We start from the raw sequence: 19,663 nt of genomic DNA, 5'->3' as shown, positions 1-19,663 counted from the left end.
CTGGATGTGTAATTTGTCCTCTGGGTCATGCAACACATTTGCTCTGATTTTTAGCTTCAGTGTCTCAAGGCACAGCTTTTGAGGCCTTTACTGTTAGCTTGACATCTTATTTTGAAAGATTTTAATAAGCCTAAACATTCAGGAAATGAATGCTATAAACCATGTACTTCATCAGTCAAAAGGTTACAATTGGAGTTACAAGGTATTTATGTGACAAAAGCATTGCTGATTGAGAATAGCTGGTATTCTGATGAGACCGCTCGCCTCAGTGCAGGTAGTTTGTACCTGTTGACACTGTGCCTGTGAGTGTGAGCGCCGATTCAGCACAAACCAAACAGGTTGTTGTGGTTGTCTGGCTCAGTGACAGAGGGACAACACGACAACCACCCAGGGAGAGATAGGGGCCCCGCATGAACAAAGTGCACTGCCCAGGGAATCTGCTCTTTCCAAAAATCCTGCCTCTGTCTTTTCCCCAGATCTTGTCGTGCGTTCAAATCTGCTGCGTTTGTATTTTCCATGTTTTTGGGAAAAGGGCGCTAATGATGACTGCAGCATTGTTGGCTGACAGGATGTTTATACATTTTCCTTGCGTGCCTGGGCATGTTTTTCTACCTGCAGTTGTTTATCAGCTTCCCACAGGGTGGTGACCAAATTAGATAATTCAGAAACAGAAGTGACAGTGATGCAACCCATACATGTGCCGCGTCTTAAGATCAGAATGATTCTCTGCTACTGTCTTTGTTGCTCTCCATCTGTCTGTATTCAGCATTACAGGGCTGATCCGCCCGGAGATAAAAGAGACACGGCTAGCTAGTTAGCAGGAGCTGGCTGCCACTTCTCCTCCCCACAGACTGGCTTACTGCTCAGCTCCGGCTTTCAATGTGAGTCCTAGATGAATACATGTAGCCTCTGACTCACTCCCAAATGAAATCCAGCTTTATGTCTTTGATGAAGTGTTTTTTTTTTAACACTTCAACAATGACACTCTATGTGTAAAATAATCAGCACCATGGTGTATCAATAAAAACCTCTGAGACTAGCAGAGCTGCAGCCAAAGAGAGCAAAGAGCAAGATGTTTTTATCGGCTTTATGTCATATCATTTGTAACATAAGAGAGATGCAAATGAGTGACACAGCACTGAACGTCCCAACTTGATGATGTCATCCATTTGTGATGATATCAGAGACACACACAGAGAAAACATCCAGAGAGTACTTAGGTCAGAAATAATTAATAAAAACAACAACATTATGTTTCATTTTTATTAAATTATATTATATTATTTGTAGTATAGTAGTTTAGTACAATATATAAGCAGAGAGGCCAGAGGAACAAAATAAAAATGTACTAACCCAGTGTCCAACAATTAGAGATAAAATTGGAGATAGGGAGAAGCGTAAAAGAAGCTTGCAGCCACAGGATGGAGAAGTGTTATTGTACTCTGACTCACTCACTCAGGGAAAATGGAAAGCGAGAAACACTTCCATCTCTTAAAAAATCGAATGAAAAAAAGAGTTAAATTCATCTTAAAGGATTCTTATCAAGAATGTAATGTTTAATGTTATGCGTTTGTGTAAAAAAAGAAAGGAACAAATATATTGATACATGTTTTTTTGTTTTTTTTACAATCTCTAATGTCAACATTGCTCAAAAACCCAGCATCAGTTGGGCTATATTGTGTAGCATATCAGGTTATACACTGTTACATGACTTCTGACAGTGTGTCTTTTCTCTCATCAGCTCTATTGCAGCTCTGTATTTCCAGTCAGCCATGATGTCAGTACAAACTCCTCCTCTCTCCCGCTCTGGCTCCTCCCCCTCTAACGTGGGTCTGGCCAATCGCAGCGGCCCCTCCACCACCCCTCCCACCTCCCTCAGCCTTCGCTCGTCATACAACCAGTTGCTTGGGCGAGATGTCATCAAGGAGTCCATGGAAACTGGAAGTTCGGCCACCTTGCCAAAGAGCCGTCAGAGGTACGCAATGACCAGTGTGCGGAGCGCCATGGGGATAAGTGACAACTTGGCTTTGTCTTCTAAAAACCAACCTGTGACCAGAGGGAGGGGTCTCCCCACCAAGTCCTCCTCCAGTTCTGCCCTCTACTCCTCCTCGTCCTCCTCCTCGCTGTTTAATACAAACAACCCCAAACTGGCCAAGAATGGGGCCAACATGCAGAGACGAGCTGAGAGTCAGCAGCTGGAGCTAAGCAGGGCCAATACAGAGGGCAAAATTCACAATGATCCGATCAATAACCCCAGTTCTGACTGGCTACAGTTTGGAAAAGACAACTCACAGCTGCCCCCGTTCCGTAGAAGGACCAAGAGCTTCTTGGAGTATCATGGGAAGGGCTGGGATCTGGACCTCAGTTGGGGCAACAAAGATGACAAGGAGGAGAAGAAGCAGCATCCTCCCCCAGAGAAGGAGCAGAGCAGCCCTGCCAAGGAGAGGGAGAGCCAGAAGGAGGAGAAGTCCAGCAGCAAGCAGACCTGCCAGGAAGAGAAGGAAGAGGTGGAGCCAGTGGTGGAGGAGGTGGAAGAGGAAGATGACCCCACACCTACACCAAGGCAGCCCCTTCTACCAGTGGTGGTGGAAGCTCCGCTGTCCCCCACATCCTCCTCCTCCTCCACCAACAGCCCAGAGTGGGTCCCAGACCACCAGAACCCCCACCAAAACCAGGCTCCAGTCCAGGTCAGAGAGGAGCTCTGTGCCCAGGTTCAGGCTAGTCCACGCAGCCCTGCAAAGCCCCCCAGAAGCTCCCAGCCCCGGGTAATCAAGGTTGAGCTGCACCCCAACAACGAGAACCAGTTCCTGCAACAGTACCCGCCTTCTTCCCCTAAACAGGCCAGGGCTGCAGAAAGGAACACCCCAACCAGGAACCGGGCACCCCCTGCCCTGCCAGATCCTGAAGCAGTGATGGGGCTCCCTAAAGTGGGCTTAAGAATGGATCTGACTCCTGAAACTCCATCAGAGGATGAAGACTCCAGTTGGACCACCCTGTCCCAGGAGACGCCCTCTCCTCAGACTCCACGGGAGACAGGTTCGATATGCGTGTGCTTGTCTTTTCATCTGAAATTGACCAAAAGCCTCTTCTGTTTTGCTTCAGTTTCTTTGTTAAACCATGTGCATCCAAACTGTTTTAATATTTCTGTTTTAGTATTTCTGTTTTAGTATTTCTGACTTTCATGTGTTAATCATGAATGCATGTACATTGACTCTTTACTACATTTCAGCATTTTATAAAGTCTGTAAATTCATATTTACATTGACTCTTTCAACATTTATACAGTCTATTTATGTGTTGTATTACTTTTTAACTATTAAATAAAAATAAATATTAAAAAAATAAATATAATTCCTTTTAACAATATTAAAAAAAAAATTTTTTATTATTATTTTTTTATTTTTTTTTTTTTTTAACTTTTTTTATTTTTTTATTTATTATCTTATATACTTATTGTGTTATCACTGACCTACATCACTAACTAGACCACAACTTGCACTAACTGTATATTGACTCTTCACTACCTCTCAGCAGTGTTATAGACTGTCTATTCATGTATATTGTGTTGTTATTACCTTGTCACTTTCGCATATCCTCCGACTTAATTACACCTCACTTTACGCCGGCTTTGTAATGCCTACCTAATCTGCACTTTATGTAGCCTATTGTATTCTGTTTTCTTGTATGTGAAACTGTATGTTGTCTTGCACGCTTATGCTTTTCTTGGCCAGGTCCTCGTTGCAAATGAGAACTTGTTCTCAACAGCCCACCTGGTTAAATAAAGGTTACATTTTTTATTTTTTTTTAAAAGCTGAGTGACCTTGCAAAGAGCACAGGATGTATCCTGAGGGCAGAGCGCATAATGTGGAGGAGATGCTGGGCATGACCAGAGATAAGAAGAAAAGCTAATGATTGTATGAGCCGAATAACTAACCTGACTTCCAACTCCTTTAAAAAGACTGTTGTGAACAACCTTGAGTCACTTTCTGTACTTATGCTGAAGTGCTGTAAACTGACTCTACTTGCTGCAAGTAAACAAACTTTGAGAGAACGCCAGTGATTTTGTCCATTCTTTGATAAATAATTATCCTAACATTAAGCAAGCAAGTCACTCCAGCAATACTGCTGGAACCTTTCAGGCTCCTGTGAGCCACCTTAGGGCGCAGAGAGTGATTAGGACCGACAGAAGGATAGGATACTGCAGATAGGGTGTGAAAAAGGAAAGACAAAAGGAAAGAGAAAAAAAAGCAGAGCTGGATTTAGTAAGCGATGATTGGCAAGGATGAATGACAAAGCAATAGTGTGAGAATATGAGGATATGGAGAGAACTATAAGAAGGCAGACAGGGAAAAGAAAACCAGCAGAGAGAGGAAGGGAGAGATGCTGTTGCCCACTGGGTCCAACTACAGGGGATGAGCCCCGGAGTTGCTATGACAACAGAACCTAAGTAGGGACAGGCTGACCATCACATAAATGTACCCTGTCCATCTCTCTGTGTGTGTGTACAGCCTTTTGTATGCTCATATGTCATGGCCATGTGTTTTAGCAGAGCCCTCGTGTATGATAAACCCATATGTGTTTCTGTATTGCTGTCCTCCATCAGCGGATGTATGGAGTGAGGGGGACCTGCCCCCCGGCTGGCGGGAGATCTCAGACTCATCAGAGGTCTATTTCTGGCACATCCCCACGGGCACCACACAGTACCACCGACCTGTTGCCTCCGGCAACCAACACACCTCTCCCAACAATGAGCCAGACACTCAGCACGACCCACAACAGGAAATGCAGGACTCCCTCAAGCCACCAAACGAGGTGAGAGGACCCACGGACCTAACACATCTCTAACCTCACCTTTTATTCAACGCTACGTGTGCAAAGCTATAGCCAGGTTCATCCACTGGGGGCTTTGAAGTATTTATTTCATTACGGTAAAGCTGAAGATTGTTTTATGTCAACATGCTCAATCTCCAGAGAGAATACACAACATTTTATGATGCTAAATATATGAATTATAGTAGTACTATATTGTATGTTTAATGGTTCCGTGGTCAGCAAACAAACTGATAGCAATTTAAACAGGATGCTTTAGGATACCTGCACATCCACATACACCATTCTGTGAGTCAGATTTAGAAAAGTTATGTTATCCCCAGTGCCATGTCTCTTCCACTCGACTATAACATGTTAACTATGTGACTGAACCATAATAATAGATGAATTGGTGGAAGCGGCAACAAAAAGTGCTAGTTTGCAAAAACATGTATTTATAAAATGAATCATGAAAGTTAAATCTTAATCTTGAAAATAGAAGTTGGACAAAACAATCTTAACTTATTAGTTTTTTAATTGGTTTAAACCACATCTCACAGTCTCATGCTAACGTAGCAACCTCCATGAACCTTGAGATGTGATTGAAAGCTCTAAAAAAAAGCTAGAAGTGAGTTAAGATTGTTTTGTCAAACATTTATAAAAAATAAAAAAAAATTAAAAAGCAATGTTTAAAGAATTAAGTAGTGACATGAAAAAAACAGATTTTACCACAGGTTTAACTGTTGGTCAGGGAGGAGCCTCCATTATATCAAAGGCTGATGCTATAACTGGCACATATACAATCTTAGTCCAAGATATTGAAAAGCTGTTGGTGATGATTGATGTGCACAGCATCATCTGTCTTTCTCTCATGCTGCACCTGTCTCTCTCTCTCTCTCTCTCTCTCTCTCTCTCTCTCTCTCTCTCTCTCTCTCTCTCTCTTTCTTTCTCTCTCTCTCTCTCTCTCTCTCTCTCTCTCCCTCCCTCCCTCCCACAGCGCCCCAGCAGTCTGATATCTGACAGTTCGGTAGAGCCGGTCCCGTCCCCCTCTGGCTCCTCCTCCTCCTCCTCCTCCTCCACCCCCTACGATGATGTCACCTCTTCTGGACCAAATCTCAACACCACCACCTGCACAGCCAACGTGAGTCACAGAGTCACATTTAGGTGTTCACTTGTTGAAATTCTCTCTCTCTCTCTCTCTCTCTCTCTCTCTCTCTCTCTCTCTCTCTCTCTCTCTCTTAAAGTTCACATATATTTTGTGATATATAATTAATTAATTAATTAATGGTTTTATTGATAAATTCTGATCTGAATGCAAAATTGCAAGTGTGCTTTTAGATTGTGCTGTATTTCCCCTAAAAGCTTGATGGTGTAATCTCTTCTTTTACTGCTGCATTATTAGATTGAAATGAGCACACAGTAATCTCAGCCAGTCTTGAGCAAATGAGATCAAATAAGTTGGTTCAGTCAAAATGTAGAACTTGCCTGTTTTTCATCTCCTCACCAGTGTCTGATGTTAGTCTCTGAATGTCTGTCTGTTTTGCTCCAGGAGCTGAAGGACTATCCAGTCTATCCAGATCCCAGTCTGAAGGCATTTGAAGGGGCTACCCTCCGCTATGCCTCACTTAAACTCAAGTAACAAACACACACATTCTATACAGTAAAGACACACGTATAATTTCTATATGTGTGTATTTTAATGTTCTAGTTTGGGAAATATGCACTTTACTTTGACTATTTGTCATGTCTGATGTTTCCCTGCAGCGCCCCAGCCCAGCTAGAGACAGTGGACCTCAACAATACCTTCTCCGATCCAGAGGGAATGGTAAGATCAGAACAACATTTGATTTTGGGGACAAAATCATAAATATCTATTGCTAATAGTAATGGCCGTACTGCGTCACAGTTTGCGGATTTATTTACTGATGCTCTGATATTATCTTTCATGATGATTTTGCTCATGGACACACAACATGTGTTGTGACATAGGCTGTTACAATTATAGTCAAATGCCCCAAAATGTAGTATATAAGTCAGGGATCAAATGCATTCACACATGTGAACATGCACATGCATTCAAATACTATTAGTGCTAATTAACACAGTATGTGTTACCCATACATTTGGCAACACTTTTAACATTTGATGAAGACATAGTCCTCTGTTGTTAAGTCACCCTGACTGTATTTGTTGAACTAAATATCAGTCTTTGAGCAAATCATGTTTAATCATTTGTCAATGAAGGGACCTCACCAGGCTTTGTTTGCAATGATGTAATGAACCTGCTCTGGCATCCTGTCTCTCTCTCTCTCTCTCTCTCTCTCTCTCTCTCTCTCTCTCTCTCTCTCTCTCTCTCTCTCTCTCTGTTTGTTGCAGTGCCACTCAGTGGTTACTTTGTGAACTGAGCTATGGTGAATGTGTCCACAGCCAAACTAAAAAGCAAAGCATATAGAAACCTTTTTGACCGTAAACAAATTTCACCATGTTGCACGCTCACTTTTGGCAAATGCATCATCATATTTTAGATTCCAAAAGTGAGATTTATAGATGCTTTACTAATTAAAATTCAAGAAAAGCTTAAGATATTCAGATATCTCAGAGGAACCCAAAAGCCATCCAAAAGAAAGAGAAATAGTTAAAGGAAAAGATGATGGAGGATGGTACTGTAATAGCTGCCTGACACAGTCTACAGTCCACACACACACACACACACACACACACACACACACACACACACACACACACACACACACACACACACACACACACACACACACACACACACACTTGTGATGGTACAGTCGCTGCATAAAGTACTGTACCTCTGTAAGCAAAATTAAACTTTAATAGGAACTTTGTTTGAGTAACTATGCCTGCGTGTTAGTATGTAAGTATGTGTGTGTTTTTATACTTAAGGTTAAATATAATTTCAATCTTGTGTTTGTATATTTGGCTGTAGTTTCTTTCAGTTATGGTAACAATCTACTTATCAAGTTAATTACTGAGATCTGGGACAGTGGCGACATTGCTGTAAAGATGTCAGACCGGGCAAAAAGCATCAGAAAGGTTTTACAGTAATCAAACCCACAGATTAGCCAAATTTATTTGGAAGAGAATAACGAAAGGGAACAGTAAAGGCATTACTATCTTGGTTCAACTTTGACCTACCTTACTTTCAGTAATTGTACACACACAGTTTTCCTGAGTAATGAAGGATCATTCCAACATTTTGGGTGACTTCATTGTCTTGTATTATTTATTGCAATGTGGTTTTACATAATCTATCTAAAAAACTCTGCCTTGTTTTTAACATGTCTGTCTGACCACCCTTGTTTCTTGCCCTGTGAGATTTAATTGTAGCAATGTCGTCCCGTTATGAAATGTCACCAATTATTTTGGTGAGAACAGTGTGATCATAGCCAACACAATGATAGCCAAAACTACTAAAACAAGATCTGTGTTAAATTGAAATCTGATTCATCCAAATGTGTGTGTTCCTTCCAGTCATTTCCAGTGCGATCTCTGGGCTGGGTGGAGATGGCAGAACAGGACCTGTGTGAGGGGAGGAGCAGCGTGGCCGTCCACCACTGTATCAGACAGCTGTCCTACTGCAGGAGGGACATACGGGACTCAGCCGGTGTCTGGGGAGAGGTCAGTGTTAGTTACACACAATATACAGTATATTGATTTATATAAGAGTGGAATATTGAAGTTCAACCAAAGAGTGATTTGCCTTCTCAGTATAAACCTCCAAGTGTGTAGATGGACTATTGCTAATGGTTTAATTTGTTTTAGCTTTTGAGTGCTCGCCCTATACTTATATGTGAATTCAACCGATCTTTGGCTGGTAGCAACCTGGAGGTTTCAAGAAATTTAAAAGCAAGATAATGAGTGGAGTCCGTTCTTTCCTCTTTTTTGTAATTTTTAGAGGCCTAAAGAGTTTAAACTATCAATTATGTCACATAAAAAGCACACTCTCTGTAGCAGAAACAACTTTTTTTTAGCTAACTACCTCTGTTTTAATCATCTTGCATCCTTGCTTGTGGTCTTACAGGGTAAAGGGATGCTGCTGGTGCTCCAAGACCGCATGTTGACCCTCGTTGACCCAGATGATCGCAGCCTGCTCCACTCTCAGCCAATCAGTAGCATCCGTGTCTGGGGCGTCGGCCGAGACCATGACAGGTAGGTGGACATCACAAATGTCTTTCTCCTTCTATGAAACCTTGTTGTGTTGTTGCATTGCCGGGCATTCTTGGCTATTGGATCCCAATGTTTGAGTGAACTGTTGACATGCACACAAAGAAGAACAAACATAAATCAAGCTTGCTTCAAACATGCACGTAAGTGTGTGCAAACACACGGAACATAAGACACAGTACATTCTCGCTGATTCAGGAGATTTAACTAATCATCAGAGAACTGAAATCAGCCTCATTATTATTTGATGCATATGCACAAACTGCATTCAAAATGATCCATAATTATGCTTATTGCTCCATGTTTCCATTCCAGACTGAGGACCTATGGGGCCTTCAGTCATTTGGCAATATCCTATGGTCTTAACCTTTAACTATTGAGCTGACAGTGTGCTTAGGCTAGCACAGCTGCTAATTGTGGGGCAAGCTAAGCCCTCATTGATATGGGCCCCTGAGGGTTTCCATTAGCCAGGAGCAACCACTTCAAACCCATAGCTTTTACACATCTGGAAACATTAGTGCTGATGTTATATACATGCATAGATGTAATATTTATGAGGCATGTTATTTTGTGTATATGCATACAAGCTCAACATATACACACAAAATCCTGACAACAATATAGAAGCCTTGTGAAAATATTTTCTCCGTACTAAAGAGACTTTGGGAGATTCACTTTGGAGATGTCACACAATGACCGTACAAATGAGAAAAGTGGTGGAGGTTTGTTGTCCAAAGTAGCTGTCTGATCCTGACATGTGTAATTGACTGTTAAGGGATTGGGTGAAAATGGAGTTTGAAATATCATCTGTGTAAAAAAGGCTTGATCTCACTTCACTCGCCCATACTTGCAGTATCTGCTTTTTATCTTATGTCTCTTTTCTCTGTCTTTCTACTTATCTCTTATTGCTATCTTTCTTATTGTGCCACTGTAGTCTCTTTCCCACACAGAGGGATGCTGTGGGATGCACCATCCCACTCTTCTTCTCTCCTTCCCTCATCAACAACACTACCACAACAGTAGCTGTTAGTTTGTGTGTGTGTGTGTGTGTGTGTGTGTGTGTGTGTGTGTGTGTGTGTGTGTGTGTGTGTGTGTGTGTGTGTGTGTGTGTGTGGGGGGCGTCTCAGAGGATTGAGAAACGTTCAGTGGCTGTCTCTCTCAGTGGTAATGGATAAAGCATGTAGTGGAGGGAAGGGATGAGGGTTGGCCCAGGATAACTCTCCCTCTTATCCTTCTTTCGCTCACAGCATTACAGCTTCCACTCTCTCTTCATCCTCTCCCCACAGCAGCACTTTAAAATCTGCAGTCTGCAGTCTTCTGGTTGGTTTCAGGCTCATGATTGTGGATGTATTATACTTCCATCCTGGCTGGGAGTGTGTGTGACTTAGAAGATATTTGAAGCTCTGAGACCACAACGCACTTTCCCACTTTCCGTATATGCATCAAATTGCTTTATGTGTGTGTGTGTGTGTGTGTGTGTGTGTGTGTGTGTGTGTGTGTGTGTGTGTGTGTGTGTGTGTGTGTGTGTGTGTGTGTGTGTGTGTGTGTGTGTGTGTGTGTGTGTGTGTGTGTGAGAGAGAGAGCGAGAGAGAGAAGAACATATGAAGGTTGAATTAGTTCTGCCACTAGAGTGCACTATACTCAAAGTATGTGCATCCAAAGATGACATAGTGCAACTGACTACACTGCAATTGAACCTTAGTTTCAAGTAAGGAAATTTCAAGCAATACAGCATGCAATCATATTTTAGACAATAGTGTTCTTCCAATTTTGTGGCAACAGTTTGGGGAAGTCTTGTTTCGTGTTTTTGACCTAAGTATACAGAAAGTTAATGACAGAGAATCCATCATTTGAACTATTGACTGCCAACTATTGAATTCTCTGGCATTTACATTCTGTATTTACTCTGAAGAAACAAACATATTAATGCTCATCTCAAATCAAATATTTTGTGTTTTATTAAATGATAAACTGAACAGAGCTTTGCAGTGTTTATTAGGAGGTGATCACTAAATTATTAGTAGAATCTGTCTTACTGGTGTGTAGGTGGGTTTAGTTTATAGTCACAGTGCTCATCATAGGTCAGTGAATGAAATGTGGAAGGCTTTTAGTTATGATTATTTCACAAGTCATGATTGTTTTTTTGTATTTATTTACTGGTCACTTAGTGAGTTTGCCTGGTGCTGGTGCTGCGGGCTAGCAGTGTTGCTGAGATGGTGCTGTCATCTTGGTTGGTCTGTGTAGTTAGGTTCTTCTGATTTTGTGTTCTTTCTTTTTCTTAAATCTAATCTTAAAATATCTAATAAAAACATTATTTAGTGTGGAAGAACTTGACTGCTCTGAGAAGAGCCTTGACCTCGACCCCATTCGACACCTTTGGGGATGAACTGGAACATTGACTTAACACCGCTGAATGGGAGCAAATCTCTGCAGCCATGGTTCATGAATCTTGTGAAAAGATTTGTGGAGTTGAGGCTGTTATAGCAACACATAAATGCCCATGGTTTTGGTGTGAGATGTTCAACAATCACAGTGTGTAGTTAGTCCACATACTCCTTCATGCTATCTAGTGTTTGACTGGCTTGAGAAACACACAAGTAGTGTTCTGAGCTGTGGCAGATGGACCTGTCTGAATGAATGAATGGAGGGTACCTCAAAGTAAAGCTCCCTGTGCTCTCGCCTTCCATTTCTCTCTCCGTCTCCTGTCTTTTTCTATATCCATCTATCTGAGGTATATTCCCAGTCTTGTCCTGAATGTTCTCTATCTCTCTCTCTCTCTCTCTCTCCTTCAGCCTGATTCAATATGAATGAGTCCCCCTTTCTTTTAAGCGGGCCGGGACGAGAGGGGGTTAGCTCCTCGATGAAGTCATGAGGCTATATTTGGAGCACTCAGCAAGTCCGTCTCTGTGCATACTCATGTGTATGCGTACACTTTTGCACGTATGTGTGTGTGACTGCACATGGGCTTGAATTGATGAAGTCATAGGTCTTTATCTGGAGCACTCTGTTTGTATGTGTGTGATGGTGAATGGGCGGGTGTGTCTGTGTTTTCCCCCTCTTCTCCATCCCCTCTTTCTGTCTGTAATGCTCTTGTGCTATTTCCACTCTTTGTCTCCAGCGCTCTTTCTGCCTCCCTCTTGCGCCATTGGCTGCACAGCTTTGCCTCTTCTTCTTTCTGCCTCTCTTTGTTTGTCACATCGTTGCACTTTAGCAGGGATAGCCTTCCCTTTTTTCAGCTTCAGTGAGACAAGAGAGGGAGAGACAAAGATAGCAGCAACTGAGGAAGAGGAGAATATACTCCAAACAAACAGGGAGAGTGCAGGTGGGTAAAAAAGAGTAGCTGTGCTTTTGAGAGAGAGTGGAGTATTTACAGAACGATGGAGAGCCAGTGAGGGAGAAGGAGTCAGTGTATGCTTCCCTGAGCAGGACACGGCAGGACTTTGCAGGAGGCTCTTCGGACCAGGCGAGCAAAGCAAAGAAATCCGACCGTAGAGGAAGATAGGGAGAGAAAAGGTGTAGCAGAGGTTAGAGGAGAAGGAGGAGGAGGAGAGGGGGAAGGAAAAAGGGACAAGAGAAGGGGAAAAGGAGCCCCAGAGGATTAAAAAAAAGAAGAAGAAGAGAGGAGGCAGACGTGAAGAGATTTACCCCCGGGTACCGCGGCGACAGGGCTGTAGCAATGTCACCGTGGTTTTGGTGCTAATGAGGCAAGGAAGTAATCGTCTGTAACGGGGCGAGCATGTCTGCTTGTGTGAGTACCCCTATCTTTTATACATTCAATCCTCTAGCTCTCCCCATTCATCCATCTATCCATTCCTTTACTTATAGTCATCCACTACTGCCTCTCTTTCTATCTCAACATTACAACCTGTCTCTGTCCTTTGTTGATTTCCAACTGCTCTGTTTGTGTAGAGGACACAACGCACAGATCCCAGCCCTACTTTCATTCATTAACTTTCCCCTTTATTTTTTCACTTATTTACTTCTCAGACTCCTGCTGTGTGTTTCACTTCAAGCTGTGTACTTTGTTTCTCTCTCTCTCTCTCCCTCTCTCCCTGGCTGGCTAGCTGTCAGGCTTATGGATGCAGGCTGGCAGCAGTGGCAGGTTTGCAGCCGGGAGACATGAGCGAGACTTTCAGGGAGCCAGATAAGAAAGAAAAAGCACAAGAGTGAAAGAAAGGAAGAGAGAGATGAAGTAAGCAAAGGGAAGAGTGAGAAAAACAGGATTAAAGAGTCTGGATGTGCTGCAGGGATTTTTCAAAGTGTGTGTCACGGCTGTTTGGAGCTCTTTGATATTGCACTTGGTTTAAAATATTACTATTTTTGACATATCTTGTGCTGCATTCTGAATTTGAAGTTAGGTTACATACCTAGTTAAAGATGTGTGTGTGTGTGTGTGTGTGTGTGTGCGCGCGCGCGCGTGCGTGCGTGTCTGCATGTGCGCGTGTGCGTGCGTAATAAATACCTTCACTGTATGCATATGTGGAATTTCCCTCTCTCTCTCCATAAGTATCTCCCGTAACGAAGGAGGAGGAAGGAGGAGGATGAGGGATGAGCAGGGAAACACTAAGCGAAGAACAAGAAGCCAGAGTTTCGCAGAGATTTACGACATTAGGGGGCAGGTCCTGCTTGTTTTCTTGTCCTTGCCTCGTGACACTTATTAGGATTGAGACTTTAGTGTTTTAAGAGCTGATGTGTGCCACTGTGATGAACGCCTTTAATAGTGTCTCTGTACAGCCCTGTTGTCTCTGTGTGTGTTTCTGGCTATCAAAGGGAAATACCGTCACCTTTCTTCACTAATGGCTCATCAGCAGATGTGAGAGCGCACACAAACACACACTGATTCTACATTTCATTCATATTCATTAGTGGGCAGCAGTGCTTGCTTATTCCCTCTAGCTCTCACTTATTTCCCCCCACTGCTGACCTTCTGTGGACAGCCGTGGCATCTAGAAAAGGAGCAAAGAGAAGAGAAGAGAAGAGAAGAGAAGAGAAGAGAAGAGAAGAGAAGAGAAGAGAAGAGAAGAGACACGCAAGCCTCCAGTACCATTAATATTTTAGGGCTGAACACACTCTAGTGATCACCTCCATTTATGTCAATGAAGAGAGTTTGTATGTGCATGCTTGGGTTGTAGCAGCCCAGCTCTTCCAGTCGTGACGTCCCAGTTGAGCTGCAGCTTATTTGCTGATGTCAAGGCCCCTGTAACCTTAATTAACATGCAAGGCCCCCTCTGTCGGCCCACAGGGACGGGGCCCGAATACCTAGACCCACTCGATAGACGCCAGAGTGATTGATGGCCTTTCCTCGCCACTCCTGCTCCGGTTTGAGCCCCACACAGACCTCTCTCTTTCCCTGCAAGTCATTGCTCCTCCACGCCAGCTCCTTCCATCTACACACAATTCATCACTCCTACATTCTCCACACACATACACGCGCCTCGTGTCAGGAAATGTCCACCTAGCCTCCCAGAAACCCTCATTCTCTAAAGGGTCATTATGGTTGGAGCTGTGTCCCCACTCACTCTCCACCCCGGAGTCATATGTCAGTCAGACACACACACGCACACACGCACACACACACACACACACACACACCACACACACACACACACACACCACACACACACACACAAACAAAAAGACAAACAGGTCCACAAAAATCTCTTCCTTCTTTCTTGCATTTACTCTCACCATCCCTTTCTTTCCCTCTCTCTCTCTACATTAGCATTGTTAGGCACACCTGCTGTAATCCCTGTCTTCCTGACGGATTACTCCTCCTGTTCCTCCTATAGATCCCCTCCCTTGCCCCACCAGCCAATAAATCTCCTCCCGATAAAACCCTCGCTGGTCCCGGGCCGTGGCGGGCAGCGATGTGAGGTGAGGTGATGCTGATGTTCGCTGATCATACAGGGCTGAACACAGCAGGACGCTGGCGCAGTCGGTGTCTGCCTGTAGCCTGTCTATCTATTCAGACTACAGGCGGAAGAGGTGGCTACAGACTGTTTAAGATCAATACATTTGAATACTCAACATGTTTGAAGTGCTCAATGTAGGTTTTATATTAATGTTTTCAGTAGGGCAGCTATTGATGTGCTGAGCAGAATAAACGTATGGGGTGGTAAATTAATCTCCTCTTAGTTATTTCAATATCTCACTTCTATTTAAATTATTTATTTTGACAGAGTGAATTTAGAAGCATGCATTTATCACTTTTCTCACAAATGATTTGCAAATAGATGCAGGTACATTACATTTCATTTAGCTGACACTTATCCAAAGAGACTTCCAGTAAGTGCATTCAACTCAGCTAAAAACTTTAACTAGTAAAAGGGAAAAGAGTCCCAATACTTTATTTAGGATGCCTATCAGTTATTACAGTGATTACAGTTATGTAACAACTATTCTTTCCTGGGGTCCACTCAAAAGACAACTGCAGGCAGATTTCTTTTAATTTTTTGTGTGAAATATATTGTGAAACTTTAATCAAAACTGAAACATTTTAAACATTCAATTTGAATATATTTATTTCTTTGACAGCTGGGCAAACTCTCCACCCGATGAAGATCATGACGATATGATTGAAAATTGTAAATTGGGTGAACTGACCCTTTAAAATATTCAGTATATATTCAGTATATTCAGTATATAATATACTGTGTATAAAATACACAGTATATTATATATATAAAATGAGAGAGATGGCTAATTATTGTATGCTATGTGCATGAAACATAATGATTTATGGCACATGCGGCTAATTAGGTTACATGCAAATGATCACAACTGCACTGTGAGTAGAGATTGGCATAACTCTACACTTGACACCAAATCCCTACACTCTCCCACACACTGTCTTTATCGCTCTCTCTTACAGACACACACACACACACACACACACACACACACACACACACACACACACACACACACACACACACACACACACACACACACACACACACACTAGTAAGATCATGCATGGGGGCGTCATACTGAAGTGACATCTCACTGAAGCTCTGTCTCAGTTGAGAATATCAGCAGCTGTGAACAAACACACACACACACACACTCCAGAGCAGTATGATGTATAAATGATCAAGCACAGAGAGAACAGCAGGACATCATCTTTCTCTCTCGCCCACCCAGAATCACTCTTTCTCCCCCTCATTCCCCACACACACTCTCTCTGTCTCTCCATCTCGCCCACCCACCTATCTCTGCTCTTAAATATGTAATGACATACGACTAGTGTTGACACATGCGTGCTATATGTGCTTCTTCAGCTTGTTGCCCCTCCCTCTCTCATTTGCCTCTTCCAAACCAAATGCGTGGAATTGGGTCACAGAGCTGCATGAACAGAAACTGGGGTTGTGTGTTTTTCCCGTTTAGTAAAACAGAATTTTCACCATCAGCTTTGTAAATCTGTGCGTTTTCTTAGAAATGATAGAGGCACTGAGGATGAATCAAACTGATGCATCGCTTTTGCTGTAAACAAAATCAAATGTCTGCTGAAATCACACAGGCAGCTCTGTGTGTTGTGTATGCTGCTTAATAAACCGTAGACATCTGTTTTATTTTTATTTTGACTTGATTCTGCCCTAGTTCTTTGCTGCCTTGGGCAATATTGATGATTGTGTTAAGTGTTTGTGTATGTCTCCCTGTGAGTGTGTGTGCGAAGAGAGACAGGGAGTGTGTCTCATGTATATCACTTCTCCTCCTTCGCTGCGCCCTCTGGCCCTGGGTGCTAATTTTTTTCTGCTCATCTTGGTGCTGTAAACAAGTTTACGGTGTAGAGAGGTAATTACGCACAAGCATTCTACATTAGGCCTAATGGCTGTGGGCCATGACTAATTCACCAGGTCGCAGAGGGGTTTACCCTGCTCAGTTGTCACACAGACTTTAAGTACTCCAGTGCATCTGTGGTTTTACTGGTGTTGTTATATTGAGATTCAAATTAACTCCAAAATCCTGCTCCATGGACACATTTTTGAGTGTGCCACCTCACTAGATAAGAAATAGTTTTGGGAAATATGGTTTTGAAAATTTGGTTTTCTCGCAGAAAGTTAAAGCTACATTGTGTAAGAATTTCTCCCATCTAGCGGCGAAATTGTATATGACAACCAACTGAATATTACTTTCTAGCCCCTCCCATTCCGATCGCGTTTTAACTGCTAGGGTTTCCGAACCCGAAATTAGCTCTTAGTATCTCCATCGTTTACACGCAGCTGTTCTAGCCACTCCAATATTAACTTTGGTCGTGTTGTCGTTTTAATTCTCTTTTTCGCTTCCCTGGCGAGTAATCTCCCCCTGGCATTCGTCACGGTGCGGGGTGCCACGGAGTGTAAAAGGGCGAAAGGCGGCGGTATGTCCCTCGTTGGCTAATGTATTTTAAAGATGGAGGCGCAACATGTCGGCCGTCATTCGAGCGACTCGCCCGTGTGTATTCTGAATGATTCTAAATGGCAGATTCTACGTTTACGAGAATACTTTTATTAGTTTGTGGAAGTAATTACACATGAATGAGCACATATTTGTGAAAGAACAAAGTTTTTTTTTGTTGTTGCTAAGAACCAACTCAAAAAATGACACAATGTCGGTTTAAGGAGAAATAATAAGATTGATGCTACTCACTGTGTTGGATGGAGCTGAGCCAGGAGTTGATTACCTTAGCTTAGCATTAAAAACAGCTAGCCTGGCTCTGTCCAAAACACAGTCACTGAATTGCACCATGTGTCTCATGTGTTTACAGTAATCCATACACACAATGCCATTTTAATTGGTTTTGTGTGTTTTAAGGGGAGTTAAAGCTGGAACTATTTCTTGTACCATTTTTCCACCAACATTAGGACATATATGCAGGTTTTTTAAATGCAGGAAACCCTGCTAAAAATAGACTCCTTTCCCATTGCCAGCCTTTTATGGTTGTTTTTCTTTCTGGTGTGTCATCTTTGATGTCACGAATGCGCCAGAAAAGAGGGTTATTAAACAGTAGAAAGCGGCCTGGAGTCCAGTGACAATGTTACAGTGGTTACTCCTCTTTTGTATCTGTTACTTATTCAGTTTCTCTTTCAAACTCGGTGCCGACTTGGAACGATGTTCGAGCGCAGAGCCGGCCCGACCCATAAGCAAACTAAGCGGCTGCTTAGGGCCCCGTGGCTACCAGAGGGCCCCCAAGAGCGCTTGAAATGTCCCACAATAGAGCTCATAACAGAGCCAGTCTATTTAAAGATATTGCTGCTAATAGGTCTCACATTAGTCTTTAAATGCGTATTTGTACATTATGAATGCTTAAACTAATATTTACAATACACAAGTTGGTTTAGTCCCAAGTGCAGTGGCAACATGTTACAATGTGGAGAGTCCCCAAACCAAATCCTGCTTAGGGCCCCCAAAAGTCTAGGGCCGGCCCTGTTCGAGCACTGCTTAAAGCAACACTATGTAACTTTTAGCTGCAGTTGTAGTTCCAATGAGACAACATGTAGGGCTAAAAGTTACATAGTGTTGCTTTAAATGGAGACGGACAGAATTTGTGGCTAGTGACAAAGAGTCACACAGCATTGCGCCAGACAAGGGGCGAAAATAAGTGTGTCCACATGGGTGTCATGTTTCCATCACTGCTGATCAGAGCTGGAGCCGATAAACACCCCTGAACACTGCAGAGTTATTTGTCCTAAGAATGAATGTCGATTTTAACCTTTCCCACGACAGACAAAAGACAGATGTTAGTAGATGTTTTTTTTTGTCAAGTGGGAAGGGGCTTGAGGCTTCATTTGAATTGCTACATTTTGGTTTAAAAACGATAATCTTTTCCTACGTTCACACCTCGCATTCACACACCGCTCTGGCATTTCAGAAAGCTAAACCGAAAACATTTGAAAACAGTTCTGACCCTGTTTTGGTTTGGAATCTGCGGGGTGATGTTGCGGTCTTAATGTCCCCAACTCCATACTCAAAGCACAGCCATGTAAGTGGTATCAAATTCCTCATCAATCTCTCAGCAGGACAGCAATTAATTTCCCAAAATGTCAAACCCTTGATTTAAATTGAAAAACCCTATAGCTACATCAGTAGGCCGATATTTTAAGGTACCTTAAGTTTTAGGTTATTTAGAAACATTATCACCATTACATAGTTTACCCACCAAGTCAAGTCAGATTCCTTTATATAGTCCAACATCACAAATTTGCCTCAGATGGCTTTGAAATCTGTACAACATATGACACTGTCTAATTCCCCCAATTCATATAAGGAAAAACTCCAAACAAAAAAGGGAGAAGGAAGGAAACTCAGCATGGAGCCTAATTTAGGTACAAAGACTTATTTTTCCAATTGTAAAATGTTCTGCTCAGTACACCTTTGTGTATGCATGCATATAGGGGACCAGGTGCTTTAGACTCTCAAATATCAATATGGTATCGGCCTCAAAAATCCAGTATTAGTCAGCGTCTAATTAGAATATTGGATATCTTAGCATGCTAATGACACGACTGTAAAACCCAGTTAGTGGACACTAACATTGCATCAATAGTGCAGTACTGTAAAACTAAGCCAATATCTGTCAGCAGCTCTGTAGAGTCTTATTAATGGCTCTGTAAAGTGTTTACTTTGCATCCATCCCTTCTCTCTGGTTTTATCTCTGAGTTTTAGTGGGCTTTTTATC

At 42.6% G+C, this 19,663-nt stretch overlaps 1 protein-coding gene across 7 annotated transcripts in view; it reads left to right on the top strand.

Annotated features, from left to right (window-relative positions):
- Nucleotides 1–19,663, top strand: part of LOC120566455 (amyloid-beta A4 precursor protein-binding family B member 2) — a 40,676-nt gene that overhangs the window by 1,448 nt on the left and 19,565 nt on the right. For 2 of the 7 annotated variants that reach the window (XM_039812928.1, XM_039812929.1), the window contains exons 1-7: nt 1,773–3,036; nt 4,604–4,812; nt 5,807–5,950; nt 6,359–6,444; nt 6,574–6,634; nt 8,314–8,460; nt 8,864–8,991. In XM_039812928.1, the coding sequence (XP_039668862.1) occupies nt 1,773–3,036; nt 4,604–4,812; nt 5,807–5,950; nt 6,359–6,444; nt 6,574–6,634; nt 8,314–8,460; nt 8,864–8,991 (2,039 nt within the window). Of the gene's footprint in view, nt 1–766; nt 882–1,741; nt 3,037–4,603; nt 4,813–5,806; nt 5,951–6,358; nt 6,445–6,573; nt 6,635–8,313; nt 8,461–8,863; nt 8,992–11,937; nt 12,755–19,663 lie in introns of those variants that run through there. The other 5 variants (XM_039812932.1, XM_039812931.1, XM_039812927.1 and 2 more) reach the window with 4 other exon arrangements.

This window comes from Perca fluviatilis, chromosome 10 (assembly GCF_010015445.1).
Source record: "Perca fluviatilis chromosome 10, GENO_Pfluv_1.0, whole genome shotgun sequence".
Classification (NCBI taxonomy): domain Eukaryota; kingdom Metazoa; phylum Chordata; class Actinopteri; order Perciformes; family Percidae; genus Perca; species Perca fluviatilis.
Note: the sequence above shows the minus strand (reverse complement) of the source record. Positions and strands in the feature narration are given on the sequence as shown.